General features: G+C 26.1%; 1 protein-coding gene across 2 annotated transcripts; it reads right to left on the reverse strand.

Moving 5' to 3' along the window:
• Positions 1 to 6,936: 6,936 nt before the first annotated feature.
• Positions 6,937 to 15,604, reverse strand: LOC129972924 (clathrin light chain-like). Of its 2 annotated transcripts, XM_056087244.1 has the most exons (6): positions 15,315 to 15,604; positions 12,973 to 13,004; positions 11,467 to 11,590; positions 10,323 to 10,434; positions 9,050 to 9,061; positions 6,937 to 7,528 (listed from the first exon to the last, which is right to left on the reverse strand). In XM_056087244.1, exons 1-6 carry the CDS (start codon positions 15,478 to 15,480, stop codon positions 7,345 to 7,347), a joined length of 630 nt encoding a protein of 209 aa, XP_055943219.1. In that variant the 5' UTR covers positions 15,481 to 15,604; the 3' UTR covers positions 6,937 to 7,344. The 2 variants fall into 2 exon arrangements, with proteins under 2 accessions (XP_055943219.1, XP_055943220.1); XM_056087245.1 differs by lacking the exon at positions 9,050 to 9,061 and having other exon boundaries at positions 15,315 to 15,602.
• Between the last annotated feature and the right edge of the window lie 99 nt (positions 15,605 to 15,703).

Consider the following 15,703-nt stretch of genomic DNA (forward strand, 5'->3'; position numbering starts at 1 on the left):
AGTTCTTTTAATTATTGTTAAAGAATTACATTAAACCATTAAATTCTTAAATATATGAAACAGAAATTTAAAAAAATAATAACGATAGAGTAGCTCAGAATTCTGCTGTTTTTCCCTTATTCAGAATCGTTTGCATTAAATTTTAAAAGCGTTAATAACAACTGAAGAAAAAAAATGCAATAAAGGAATTTGATATCACAGAAAAGATAAAATTTGCAACTTTAGGATGGAATTATAATATTTTTTGTATGATAATATACTTCAAAGTTACTGCAGAAAAACGGCAACATTTTCAGTAATTTTTTATTAATTGAATATTTAAATAACTTCTGCACTTTGAAAAGTTGACAATATATCTTTTTCTCTTATCTTAAAGAATAAACGAGAAAAGTTTATGGCACTATGATGTTAAGAGACTGTATCTGTTAGAAATATTCATGTATACAATAAATAAAACTCAGGTAAATCAATTAAAATAAAAGTAAACAATTGAAATAATAAAACTTAATTAAGTCAAACAATTTAGCGGAATCACGGGCATTTAATTATATATATATACGATTTATCGAAATTCTGAAACAAAATATAATTAACACTTTCTAGTCGCCTGAGACGACTGGTAAATAAATAAAAACAAATATATTTTCACAAAATTATAAAACTAAATAAATAAATAAATAATAATAACTTAAAAGAACATCGGCAAGCTATAAATGCGCTGAAATGTGAAACTAAATTGACTAGTTTATTTTAAGAATGGTCTAATAATGCGCATTGTCTAGGGCCCCAAAATATCTAAATCTGTATTAATATTGAAAGGTTATAAATGTTGCAAGCTGTTTCAATATTTTATTGTTGTAATTATGCATTAAATTTCCAACCGTAAGTGGAATTTTCCATTGAGGCAAAGTTTCCTACAAAAAAGGTAACTAACCTATTGTAGATACTACCGATAATGAAATGGGGAAATGTTGATTATGTGTCCGACTCATCCTCGCCTTTTATGTAAAAGGTAACGCATTTTTTCAAAAAAAAAAAAAAAAAAAATCACTCTCGGCATTTTGATAAATCTCCATGTTTTATACTATTCCGATTCCGAAAAACAATTTTTTGAAAATATGTCTTTCAGTCAATCTGTGAACAAAGCTCAAAAACACATAGATAATTGAATTGAACACATGAATATAAATGACCAGACGCAAAAGATATTATCACGAAAGATATTATTTGCATATTCATATAAAGCAATTTGATTATGATTGCCGAATTCTGCTCATTTTTATCGGTTACTCTAAACTGATATTATAGAGCGAACGCAAGGAATCTGATATCCTTCAAATGATCTAATAGATAATTTAAACGATTTCAAAAGAAGCTACTACGTTTCATCTCTTATCAGGAAAAAAAAAAAATATATGCTGTGAAATATCTTTTAAATGAAATGCGCGGGTTATTTTTTATTAACACCTCTGAACAATTTTAAAGATTAACTAATAATACCTTTGAAAGATTGAAAGTGCATTACAAATGCATGCAGGCTTTTTTGCAAAATGTAGCAATGTATTAGATCAAATATATGTAATGATATCACTTAATTTAAATCCTAATTAATTTCCTAATTTTTACCTTAAGTTAGTCCATGTTAATGTCATTCTAAAATGTTTTTTTATTTTCTGAGCCAATTCCCACTTTTTATTTAATTAATTCTACACGCATTCTAGAAAACTGATGACTTCAGTATTTTCTCACCCTCCGAATCGAAAATCCCTGATGCTTACAGCATTCTTTTAAAAATACCTAAGTTTCCCTTCCCTAACACTGAAGAAATTCCTATCAAAATTGCAAGGTAAAATCACTGAAAGGAAAATTTCTGTCTCTTTTGCTCTTATATCACGATGTAGACTAACATATTTTTTATCGCTTTTTTTCTATACAAATTATGACTCCAACAATGAAATAAATCGAAGTTAAAATTTCAAAAGTTTCTTCTTCTCGGCCAAGCATCTCCTAAAATATGTTTGCAAGCATACGGATAATAATTTCGAAATTCAATTTTTCAAATTTAAGGTTGCTCCACTGCTCAATATATCAAAAGGAGAATTTCACCTCAGGTCTCAAATACCTGGTTTTAGAGGGAGTGGATGAACATGACCTATACATGATTAATATGGATTGCAGCAAAGAACGCTATAGTTCCTAAATTTCAAAACACTGGTGAAATTATTTATTTCTGGAAAAACTAATACTTGAAATACTCGCTTTACTTTGCACTATAATGATTATTGATTTTGTTTGTTTAAAAAAGTTATTCCAGTTTTGAATTAAAAAATATGCTACTTATTAAGATCAAGTGTATATAACTTTACTAATCTTGATACTCTTCAATTCATTTGAGCACATGCATTTCATTTAAGCATGGTGAAATATTTCTCCCATAATTTTGCGATTATTGTATTGAGAAATACATCTTTTATTGATTTATTGGAAGGGGGGGGGTATCAGAAAATTCAATTTGAAATAGTAGATACATAAATTGTTAGAGTTTTGATTCCCTACGGTGGGGAACAGGGAAAATTCTATTATCTAACCAGATGTATTCGAGACGCCGACGCGGCGAGATGTACTCTCTCTCTTGCCTTTATGTTGTGCTTGTGTAGTAGTTTAGAAATGTCCGTGTCCCTATATGTGTGAAAATAAAACCTATGAAAGTTTCAACTCCTGCTTCGTCATTAATAGAATTGTCATGCACTGACTGTACACAAGTCATAAGAAAATTTTTGTCATATACATCTTTGTTGAAAATTAATATTATTCATTCACACAAATATTGAAATCTAAAATTATATAATAAAATAATACCAACAAACCAGAACGAAATTCTAATGACCGAAAACAGAGAATCCATATCGTTGAAACATTAGGAAACACCAAATAATCAGTTCGACAGTTCCAACCATTATACCGATTTCCCCAATTTTTATTCCACACAATCTCTAGATTGTAAGTCATCACTGATCACTTGCCTTTTATTCCAGTTTCGAAAGAAATCTCAAAAACACTATTACATTTCGTACGGGGAAAATCGGAATAAAGTGGTCTTAATTACTGTACTGATTTCCTCAGTTTTTATATTATATTAATGATATAACTCATAGATTTGTCAACAATGGTCGCTTTCCTACTATCGTCTTAAAAAAAAAGGTACAATTTCGAATGAAATCTTCCACCTTAACAAATGAATCGATTTCGCCACTTTGAAAGTTTAACTGATGCGTCAGAATGGTCTTTATAGCAAGATATGTTTTTAACTGACAAAAAATTCAATAATTTTCGCCATCTAAATTAATAGTATTTATAAGATGGGTGGACTAGATGGTCGCCGAATGAGGCTAATTAAGAATTTTTACTCTTTCTCTTTGATATACGAAGCGATCTGCTCAGATCTGAATCAAATGAAGACCAAATCAAAGAAATCAATTTATTAGGACTGAAAGCTATATAAACAGAATAATAACTAACTAATACTTAATCTTCAATGCTTAAAAGCAAAATATATCCATATTCTACAACAGACATCTTCTATGAACACAAATTTATTTAATTTCATCAAATCGATAGATATATGCATAGTGGCGCGAGGGAACAGAATCATGGAGGCAAAACATTACAGCATACTGTCCATTTCGGTATCCCGAAACTATCACATTTCGACGATTTTACCTTGCTAAGGGGTGAAACGTGGCAAAATGAGCCATTTCCGGAATTCTTCTTCATTCTTTGACCTTGATGTCCACCTCACTAGATACTTTTTCGTCCAGTTTTTCTTTCTTCCATACACGTATGTGAGCGTCGCCTTATTTATGACTGCACTATTTTATTTTAACTCAAAATTGCGTATTGATTGCTTATATGGGTAGTTCAAGTGGCAGAAAAGCTTTCAGCAGCTTTCCTTTCTTCAAAAAGCTTTATATAATATCAAATGTGATCGAGATTATCTACCGTTGTTAATCTCAAAATGTTATCAAAAAATTCGATAACCAATTAAAAAAAAGGGTTTAACATCAACTTTTTTTGCTAAGTAATAATAATTAACTATCAAATTTTAAGAGCAAAAATCGTCTATTTATTCATCATAATTTAATGTTTAGGCCCCTTACAGCAAATAAAAAATGCTCTAAAGTATTTTATTATGAATTAGTATATTTTTCCGATAATGTTCCGCGTTATTCGCAGTTTTTATCTCCTAAATTTCAAAAAATAATCCGAATACACCATCCTGTTAAATGTAAACCTAAGGTTCCTCCTCTATTTAACAAACGCATCCTGACGCACGCATGTGTGAAAGTAAGGAGGGTTTTCAAAACTCAGAACGAACAATACTTGTCATTTTTTAACAAGAAAAATACGGTGAAAGGTTAAAAAACAAAAATGTATACGTAAGGCGAAATTTGCGCAAGCGAAATCACTGATGGTGTCTTGGCCTGAAAATAATTATACACAAAAAAGCATTTACTTCTGATATGACAATTGTTCAAAAAAATAATCCTTCAGTTCAGATTAAAACTGAATAATAGAGAGACAATTTCTTCTTATTTTCTAGTTTTTTTATAGGTAGTATTTTTTCACATAAAACAATCTATAATTAATATTTTTCTTATTATTGGCTTTGCAGTAGTAGCAGAAAGCAATAGGATTCAACCAATTTGTAAATATAAGTAGTTTTTCAGTAAAATTTAAATGTTAAGTTTTTATATTTAAATCAGTATTTTCTCTATTTTTGTTTCTAAAAGAATATTCAACATAAGCTTTCGCATCCACAGTTAAAAAGGGAGGGAAAAAAAATAAATAAAAACCTTTTTCTACTACTACTACAAAAAAAAAAAAAAAAAAAAGCTAGTTTTTGAAAGAATTTTATATTTTGTTAGTGATAACTGAATTCCCAATCTGATATTTCATCTCCCTAATTTGTTTTTCCCCCCTCACAAGAACAAATTAAATTTCTTTGATAGTTATATAATACATATTTTATTGATATGCTGTGTTAACATCCTTTTCTAAAGTTACACAATGGATTAGTTAGGATGCAAAAAGAAAAATGGCTTAGAATAATCTTATGCACTTTCTAATCTCTAATAAAAATAAAGATGAAGATTAATGTGCATGTTGGCACTTTATAGGACCAAACTATTTATTTTAAAGCCACCAAACTTGGTGTGTACATATATATATTAAAGGGTGAATATATGCAAGTCAGAATAATTTTTGTTGAAATTTTAATTAAAAATTAAGCAGAGTTTTGCTGTGATAGTTTCTGAAAATATTACAATACAAAATTGATTGTTATATCATCATAAAATTCAAAGATTTATATTTTCAATTATACGCATTTTTTTACTACATAATTTTTTAAAACATTCTCAGAATATAATATTACAATACATTTTATTAATGGACATTAATCATTTTCACTGTTGCTATCAGTATTTCATTCATGCACGCCCCCCCCCCCCTATGCTGAGTGATTTCGGTATATAAAATATGCTTTTAATAAAATTTTGCAAAGGTAAAGGTCAATGCTCACATAAAAACCTTTGCACAAAACAAATTTTTGAAATTCCAATTAACAAAATTGTTAACCAAGACATCCAAATTTATTGCTATACTTGGAAAAATATTTGTAACCATTTAAATGCAGATGGCAGGGCTTATACTAGAACCATTTCTTTTTTAATTCAGTTGGTTTCAGTCTCTTTTAAACAAATTAAAATAGTTTAAAAAGGTATAAAAGCATTTTATAACTAAATTCACTTGTATTCATAAATAATTCATTACATAGATTACTATTATCAGGTTAGAAGCTATCCATGCCAAAATTTTCAGTTAATTGTTAAATTTAATATACAATATATCAATAGTTCTTTTAATGGGAAAACTGATAATTATCAAATCCTATGTAATGGAATCGAAATTATATGTTCACTAATTTTTCATTGTTTTTTTTTTACAAAACTTTTTAAAGTTTTACAGAATTAACAACTCTTAATTTCCTATTATTTACAGGCAGATTTTGCACTTTTTTTTTTTTTACAAAACTTTTAATTTATACATAAAATCAAGGTATAAAATGAAAAAGCCTGATAAATCTATCTTGATTTTTGCAAATCTACAAACATTCCTTTAAATGTTTTAGATTATTAGGTACACTATGAATATCACAAGCTTAAATAATATATATTGGGTTTTTCTTCAAATTAGCATTTTGGAATCAAGGGATTTTACAACTGAACATTTAAAAAAAAAAAAAAAAAAAAAACCTAGAATTGCAACCACAAAGCATAAAAGAAACTCGCCAAAATTTCGAATGCCTGCATTCTAATACAGCCCTTGTAATATAAAAACAAAATTATGATAAATAAGTTGATATTTTTTAATAAAGGGTGTAAAATGCACAGTAAATTTAAGACAACATTCAAGAATTCAAAAAATTAATTTTAATAAATTTAAGAAAATATAGTAATTTGAAAAGTATTTAAACTATTTTTTTATTGCAATATTAAATTAATTTACTCTTTAATTAAACCAATGCTGGACTTTTTAAAGAAATATAGGCTAGAATCTTTTAGATTATATTTTTAAAAATAAATATTAATTTACCAAAGTAGAGTTAAAGTTAATTAAAATACAATTCATTTTTTTCCCCAATGGTGATTATGTTTTGATTGATTTTGAGAAATGCAAGTGCTTTTAAATAGACATAAAGGTGACAAATGTGAATGAGTAAAAAAGGGGGAATGTTTAACTTTAGCCATTAACAAAGCACAAATGTTTCAATTTTCCTAGATTAAAATGTTTTATATATATATTTTTGAAAACGTATGGTATTGAAATGCATCATTAAAAATGTTTTTTTATTGTATACAACAGACACGCAAAATAGACACCACATAGTTATTTTTATTGTAATATCGTAGCTACAAGCTCTAAACGATGATTTCGAAAAATACAATTCAACTTCTGAAATTTATACATAATAATAATAACCTGAAATTTTTAATAAATTCATAATACACCAATCTCAAATTAAATAAATGAGAGGTAAAATATTTAACATGCACAATAAAAATAGTACATAACAAATGCAGTCCCAGGGCACTTAATTCTAAATGAATTCAGAACTTGTAGATGTGTGAGTAATATATCTTTTCAAAACATACATCCAGTAACAAGTTACCAATGGAATGATATATTTTTTATTTTTCACAGGTAAACAGACAAGATCTATACTGCAAGAGCTAAGCTCAAAAGTATTCGAGAAAGAAAACACTATATATAATTGCTGATTGTCTATGATTTCCGAGGTGGAACAGGAGATTGTTGCTTCAACTGAAGAATGATAGAACGCATACGTGAAGTATCTTTGGTACTACGAGAAGATTTTGGATTAAAGTCACATAAACGAGCTATACGTTCCCATTCTTGGCCAGGTGCTTCTGCATCTCTCTCGGCAATCATATCATTTTCAGCAGCTCTACAACAGAAAATTCATATCCATATTAATAATTTAAATTCACAAATGTATGCAATAATTTAATTGGGCAACAAAGATGGAACACAGCTGAAATTTGAGAATAAATTTGTCAAAAATAATTTTTTTGAAAAATAAAGCAAAGTATACAACATTTAATATTCTGCATAATCATTAAGAATTTAATAATCAAAATTACTATGATTAGACATTCTTTATAACAACTAGCAATTTTTTATTCATTGAATGCGTTGATAAATATAACAAATAAGAAGGATTTATTTTGAGCAAAACTAAAGAGAATTATTTAAATGTAACAAGACTTTTTATCTTATTACATTTATACTTAATAGATATGGGCAGATACATTTAATATCTCCATAATAACAGAAGCATGAATATACGAACTTTCACTTTTTGGATTTATTACCTGGTTGGATAACTTATTTTACAGTTTTATCAGATATTTAACCCTTTAAATTCTGATGATGCATCATTTTGATGTTTTATTTATTTTTCAATGTTGTTTGTTAAAAATTCCTACAGAATGATAAAAAGATTAATTTTCCCAAAGAAATTCAACTTAAAACAATTTATATTTATTTTTCAGAGCAATAAATAAATATTTCTATTAGGTGAATAATTATGCATTGAATTATGTTTTCCGAATGCAAAGGTTTAAATGTGTATTCCCCACTGCAATACTGAGGACACACATACAGAAAAATGAAAATCTGTATATTCATTTATCTGATATGTAGATTAACAACATTAAAAAAATTATACTTTATAAAATCTTTTTACAAACTCTGACTTTAATAAAATCACTTCTACAAACATACTTTTAGAAACCCAAATTAGAATGTTGGAAGTTTCTTTAATTCTAATAGCTGAATGTTTAATGACAAATGCATAGTAAAATGCAAGATGATGAAGTTGGGTCATACATAGAGGTATAAAAACTGTAACTTACATTTCCATGCAGCATGAAACTCAAGATTTAAGTTAGGAATTTATTATTATTCACCAGACACACATTATAAGACTTTATTTTTGTATCAATAACTACCAAATATTATGAAGTAAATTAATTAAATAACAATTGATGCATATTGAAAATTTTTTAAAAAACAAATGCAGTTCCAATACAAATGTAAGTTAATGCATATATGAAATTGCTATATGATAGTTAAATTGATTTTCATGAAACTAGATTAAAAATGGAGTTTTAGATGCCAGATCAGTATGCAGTAATCAACCTATCTAACTGAAACATATTTCAAATTAATTCTCAAAGAAGCTATAGCATCTACATGCAATGGTTTTTAACACCAAATTAGATAGAGTATGGAAACGGGTAAATAGACATTGGGAACCATACAAGAATTTATATAGATTAATAAGCAAGGTTTCATTCAGGTCAAAACTAGAATAATATTGCTCCAATAAGCACAAGCTAAGAGCAATTCAATAGGCATAAAACTGATGCAGCATTTTTTTAATTCATTAAAAAATATCACTTACTTGGATTCCTCCCTGAAAGATAGCATAGTGAAAGAAAAAGCATAAAGAACGCAGGATTTAAAAAGTTTTTAGCAACACAACACAGCAAAAATTTACAATTTTATCAAACAAAAATTGACAAACAATTTACTTTAAACAAAAAGTATTCAAGCCTTTATGCACTATATATCAAGTATAAGAGCTACAAATTTTTAGAAGATATAGATAACAGATCAAGCTAAATAAGAATAAAAAGTCAGAAAAAATTCGCACAGCAGAATTAAGCAAAAATAAATGATATGAAGTGTTTAAAATTCACTAAGAAGAATCTAAACAAAGTACAACACTACTGAAAAAACACAAAACATCCATGCATTTTTATGGATGATGTATAACTAAATAAACAATGAAATTTGCATTTTCTGTTAAATAAAAACAAATAAAACAAAAATGCATGTGATAATGAAATTCAAAAATTGCCTTCAAAAACAGTCAATCTCCAAAAGATTTCTTATAATTTTTATGTAAAATACTATCAGTTTATAAAGCTCCTTTATTAAGCAAAAATCAAATGTTTATTCAAGATTCAGATGCATTATTAAAAACAGACAAACTATTCATTTTAAACTGAAAAACCTTTACTGAAGTAATGGCTTAACTTTACTATAATTTATGAATAAAAGATTCCATGAAGGTTTTAAATAGGGATTACTAGTTTTAATTTTTCTAAAATATTTTAAAGGAAATATGCTTACAATACATTACAAGTGTATATTTTACTTATTAAACTACATAATGCATAAATACTTTATATACAACAAACACATCATAACAATGGAATTTAGCTTGATTGTGAATTTTATGTTAAGTATTTAATGCTGAAAATGGCTTTCATACAAATATGAGCCAAACATTTAAATTATAAATAAATTTTCAATAAGAAATTCAACTAACTTTTGTTCTATCACATGATAATTAGTTTCATAAACAGATTAAATTGAATGGTGGGATGGTAGTTCCAAATTCAATTTTCAAAATAGAAAGACATCAGCAAGGTAAAATTTATTCAAATGACTGATAGAGATATTTTGATTCCATTTTTAAAGTCGTATCCTCAATTTGTTTGTATAATAAACCCATCCACTGTAAAATATATTTTTAAAATTATAGCTTATATGCATCTAAATTTTTACAGTAAAGTCTTAAATAAACAACAAAAACTTTAAAAAAAATGTTTCAAAAGAATTCAATTTCTTTTTTTTTTTTTTTTTTTTTTTTTTTACTAATTTAGTACCTGTTATTTAATTTTGACTTTTCAATTTGTTCCCTGTACCGAGTATACCAATCATCCAATTCTTTTTTAGCCGATTCTCGTAATTCTTGTTTTTTCTTCTCTTCTTCAGCATCTAATTTTAAGAAAGACATTCAATTAAAGAGTCAAAGAATCAGAAGTACCAATTTAATAATTTCTGAGTAACAACTAGTTGAAATATTATATATAAACAATACTTGATTGATTTAATTTTCACAAACAAAATTTAAACTTTATTTTAACTTAATTTTAAGAAGTTAGCCAAATATTCAACGTTTATAAATAAGTGTATGTTCAAACTGAATATTAAAAGTTTTCCCTCTTAAAGTTACATGCTCTATTTATTTTAAAACATGCAGATCCAATCAAAGCTATCCATTAATTGTCAAGAGATAGAAAAAAAATATCTGCAATTTTAATTAAAAATTGTAATTAATAAATAAATTCCTTTAAAAATTCAAACTTTTCCAAGACTGTATATGCTGGTAACAAACTTTTACAAATTAAAATATAAAGTTTTCAATTCATACGAATCAAATTATGACAGAAATTTTTTTAGAACTAAGTTTATGGATTATTACAAATAATTTATCTGGTATTTATGCATCAACAACAATGCCATAGAGGATAATAGTTGAATTTCAGTTATAAGTTATAAAAGAACCTATTAGCATGCAATTCTTTGATGATTAATCGCTGACGTGCGACTAATATGCAAGTAATGTTAATCTTAATTTTGATAGTTTTTTTAAACTTAATTTAAATAACACTAATGTATTAATATAATTAAAAGAACTAATATATAAGTGACTATATTAGCTTCTCAGATTTAAAAAAAATGAAATTCTATCGAATCCCTTATATTAGTGGAAAAGATAAAAATATGTATCATGAAAAGAATACAATTTTTAAAAATCACAAAAAATAATAATTAAAAAAATAACAAAGAAAAAACTAGTTGAATTTCATTTTAATGTTCACTTAATCTCACTTTAATTCAGAACTTATTATTTTTCTTCTGAATATAACTAATAGTTAATTTCCCCCCCCACACAAATAATTTAAAAACTAAATTTTTAATTTGATTAAATTTTTTTGAATTATAGATAAATGTCACTGAATATACCTTTTATTTCCAACATCTTTTGCTGTTCCTCACGCCATGTTTTAATTTTCTGCGGCTCTTCTCTAGTAATTGAACGAACTGGTGTTGAAGATGGAGAATGTTCATTTGAAGGTCCATTCATATGCTATAAAAAAGTTTAGATAATAAGTAAAAGGTAAAATGTACCAGTAATAATTTTCTTCAAAACATGCCTCTCACTCTTTTTTTTATATCAATTAATATTTTAATAATATCAAACATACATTTTTTAAATATTTCAAGATGTTATTCTGAAACTGCCAGTTGGACTAGTTGTGAAATACAATATATTGTTTTACTAAGAATGCCCCTATTCACTCATACTCTTCATTAAATACTACAGCCATTTTAATAAAATTTCTCCCAGAAATATAGTAAACAAAATACAAGTTGAAAATAATTAAAAATTCTGGTTTTAAAATAGAATCTGAAATAATGCTGAAATGAATATATAATTCATTTATTTACACATATAAAATAATTATTATTGCTTGAGCATTTTTAGAAGAAAAAAAATGGAAACATTTTGAAAATTTATTCATATTTCCAAGAAAGAATAAGATAATGTTACAGTTTAAAAATTAATTAATTTGTTATGAATTAAAACTATAATCTTTATCTTACAGATAAAATTTTGTACAGTGCTTTTAAAGTTTAAACTTATTTCACTAGTTCATAAATAGAATACTTGAGTTAGATTTTCGACCATATTCAGTAAACAAATATACATAACAAAATCCCATTTCAGAGGTACTCATTTCATTATTTTAAATCTCTTGCTACAAGTAGAGTACACAAAAACATTCTTTAAGTTTAATTAGTACTTATAAGTATTGCTTTTACAAGCAAATACTTATTAGAAATGAGTCATAAATGAGCTGTCAATTCTTTTTTATAATAAAGGATTTAATTTTTAAAAAAATGAATAAAAATAATTTAACTTTACCTTTAAATTCAGAGAAAAATTTAATAATATTTAATCGGATAAAAAATGTAAATTTACATGAAAATATGCAACACAATGCATTTATAATGTTACATTTCAGGCAAAATGATACATAAATTATTGTTAGAGCAGTTTTAATTGTTTAATATAATTTCTATGATATTTATTTAAAATTGTTAATTTCTCATTAAGAAAAAAAACATGAAAATAATGCTTATTCCAAGTAATGCAAGACATATCATACTAATGAATAAATACTAATTTTTAAAATATATAAATGCAAATATTGGCACATTAAATGAACTTTCATTCTTAACAAGGAAAAACCATATCACCAATTATGCTATAAAAATTCAATTAATAGTCTTAGAAACAAAATTTCTACATAAAAATATCACTAAATTTTCAATTAGTTACACTGAGAAGAAGCTTAAGTTAATGAAATGAATAATTTCATTCTAAAAATATAGCAGAATTCAAATGAAAATTTAACAATGCAAACACATTTGTAAAATTACTCAAAAAATAAATAAACATATTACCTCAGTGTTAACTGAATTATGAAGGCCAAAATCTAAAACAGAGAAGAAAAAGACACTTAAAAATTTAATAAGTTTTAATAAAATGAAAATAATAATCACACATAAATTAAAACTAAATAACCACAGATTGAATACAATTAAAAAGCAAGAAATTACAAAAAGATTTGTTAGTAGCTGTCAAGAGAATGAACTTTAATTTTTTTTATTAATGTCAGCATCATGAAATGCCAATGTATGTGCAGGTCATCAAATAAAATATAGCACAACATACTGTTCATTTCAGTATCCTTAGAACCATTTTTCAACAATTCAACCTTACAAAGGAGCGAGACATAGATGGGTGATGAATACATTTCTGAAATTCTACACCATTTATTTTTACTTTGATTTTTGTACCACTGGATACTTTTTTTGTTCAGTCCCCCCCCCCCATCAAATGCATCATGCCACATTTGATTTATGTATTTTATTTTAACTCAAAATTGCTGATAGATTGCTTATATGCCTTATTCAAACAGCAAAAAAGCTTTCGTATGTGGCACAGAGATTATTTTATATATCATTAAATGCGAGTGATTGTCTACTGTTGTTAATCTCAAAATTTTATTAAAAAATTAAAATAAATTGTTTTATATAAAAAAATTGTTATTTAATATAAAAAAAAATCATTTTAAGAACAAACATCCTCCTTGTATTCATTATTATTTAAAGTTTAGCATCCTTACAGCAAATAAAAACAGATACGATGTATTGTATTTTTGATTTTCCAGCAATATTACAAGTTATACACATTTTCACGCTCCTCAAGTTCATGAATCATCCGAGCTCACCTTATTGTTTAATATAAATAACTCCTTCCCTTTTTTCTCTCACCCTTATTTTGGCTAAATAAATGCATCCTGATGAATACGCAAAATCACAGAGGGTTTTCGAATCCGAGAATGAACAGTAGGCACTTTGTGGTGCAATGCAAGTAAGAATTAAATTAACAGTAAGAGATTATTACAAAGATCAAGACTTTTTTTAATCACCAAATAACCCTCTAAGTACCATTAATTGGGTTATCACATATGACATTTTATCACCATAGAAAAATTAGTTTGACAATTATATAATACAATCAAGCTATCTTAAATTACTGTACAATGTATCTATTTTAGCTGCTATTTTAATAGTATAATACTCTATACCTATAAATTGGAAATGAAAATAAACTGAATAAGACAAACTTAAGATAAAATATACTTTATGAAGGAAAAAAAAAAAAAAAAACCCTCTCAAACAATTAAAAGTTAAAGAAATAATTGAAATAGAGAAAACAGAATATATATCAGACTTCTCATGTTAAAAAGCAAAAATTAACTGTCCTTATTTCAAGGGCGAAGAGGAGAATCAGAATTAAGTATTAATTTATTACAATTTTTAGAATATTAAAATTATATGACCTTAGCAATAAACAAGAATAATTTAAAAGATCTTACTTTTAAACATGATAAAAATTAAATATACAAAGGTTTTTTGTTTTTTTTTTCTTCTTTATTACACAAAATATTTACACAATTTCAGTCGCAAACTGAATAAAAAAACTTGACATGTTTAATAATAAAAAAAAATTGGTTTGTCAGATATTTAACAACGAAAAGAAATATTGATATACAAGTCTAGCATAATGTTGATATAAAAATATTGGTTTCAACTAAACCAGAAAATTGAAAAACACTATGGAAATATACAAAGGCCTTATTTCCATGTAGTGCATAGTCAAAATATCAAATAATATGATGACACATTAATTTAGTACACTTCATTCTTAAATTGGAGAATTTGTTTCCGGCCTCGATTTTAAGTCATATCAAAACAAATAATTAAATTTTGGCTTATAAACTTAAAATATTCCATTAGGTTACAATTAGGTCAGAAGGCTTTACTTACATATAAAAAATAAATATATACTACCATTTACACGATGTCTTGTATCACACAAATTTTTCTAAATATATATTGTTTGCCTGACTTAGAAAAAGGAAATCGAAACCTACCGCTATTAGGATCTTTGATAGAAATTAAACGGCTTACATTGAATAAAAATCTATGTATTATGATTTCTTTAACATAATAAGAATTATATATATATATATATATATATATATATATATATATATATATATATATATTTTGAGGCACGATACGATATTTAATTATTTTTTAATTTCAAATAAATTACTCATAATGATAATACTAACTTATTTACTTTTTAATTTGATGAAGGAATTTAATCTACCAATGCGATAGATAAATATCACAATTTCAAAATTATTTACCACTGAAAAAGGAATACATACCATTATCAAAATCCCCAGCAGCAACATTCTGCTCTGAATCTAAGCCTAAGGTTTCATCTTCTATACCAGCTAACTGATTTTGCTCTCTTGCAAGAAAATCGGCAGCTGGATCATCCTCCGGTGGTATATGATTCACAATTTCTCCTTCAAATTCAAAATCCGACATTATTTTTAACTAACTTGGCTACTTTATAACACCGACTGAAAAGATTTAAAAAGAGGAGGCGTTTAATTTGTCAGCGTACAATATAAATAACAATAAATCGGTTCAACTTTCGATATTGCATTTCACTTCGTCATTTAAAACTAACTGAAATACGTGTAAAATATGCATTTATGAAAAACTGCTTCAGAGGAAAATGCAAATAATTACAAAAAGAATTTTTATA

This window comes from Argiope bruennichi, chromosome 6 (assembly GCF_947563725.1).
Source record: "Argiope bruennichi chromosome 6, qqArgBrue1.1, whole genome shotgun sequence".
In the NCBI taxonomy this organism is placed as follows: domain Eukaryota; kingdom Metazoa; phylum Arthropoda; class Arachnida; order Araneae; family Araneidae; genus Argiope; species Argiope bruennichi.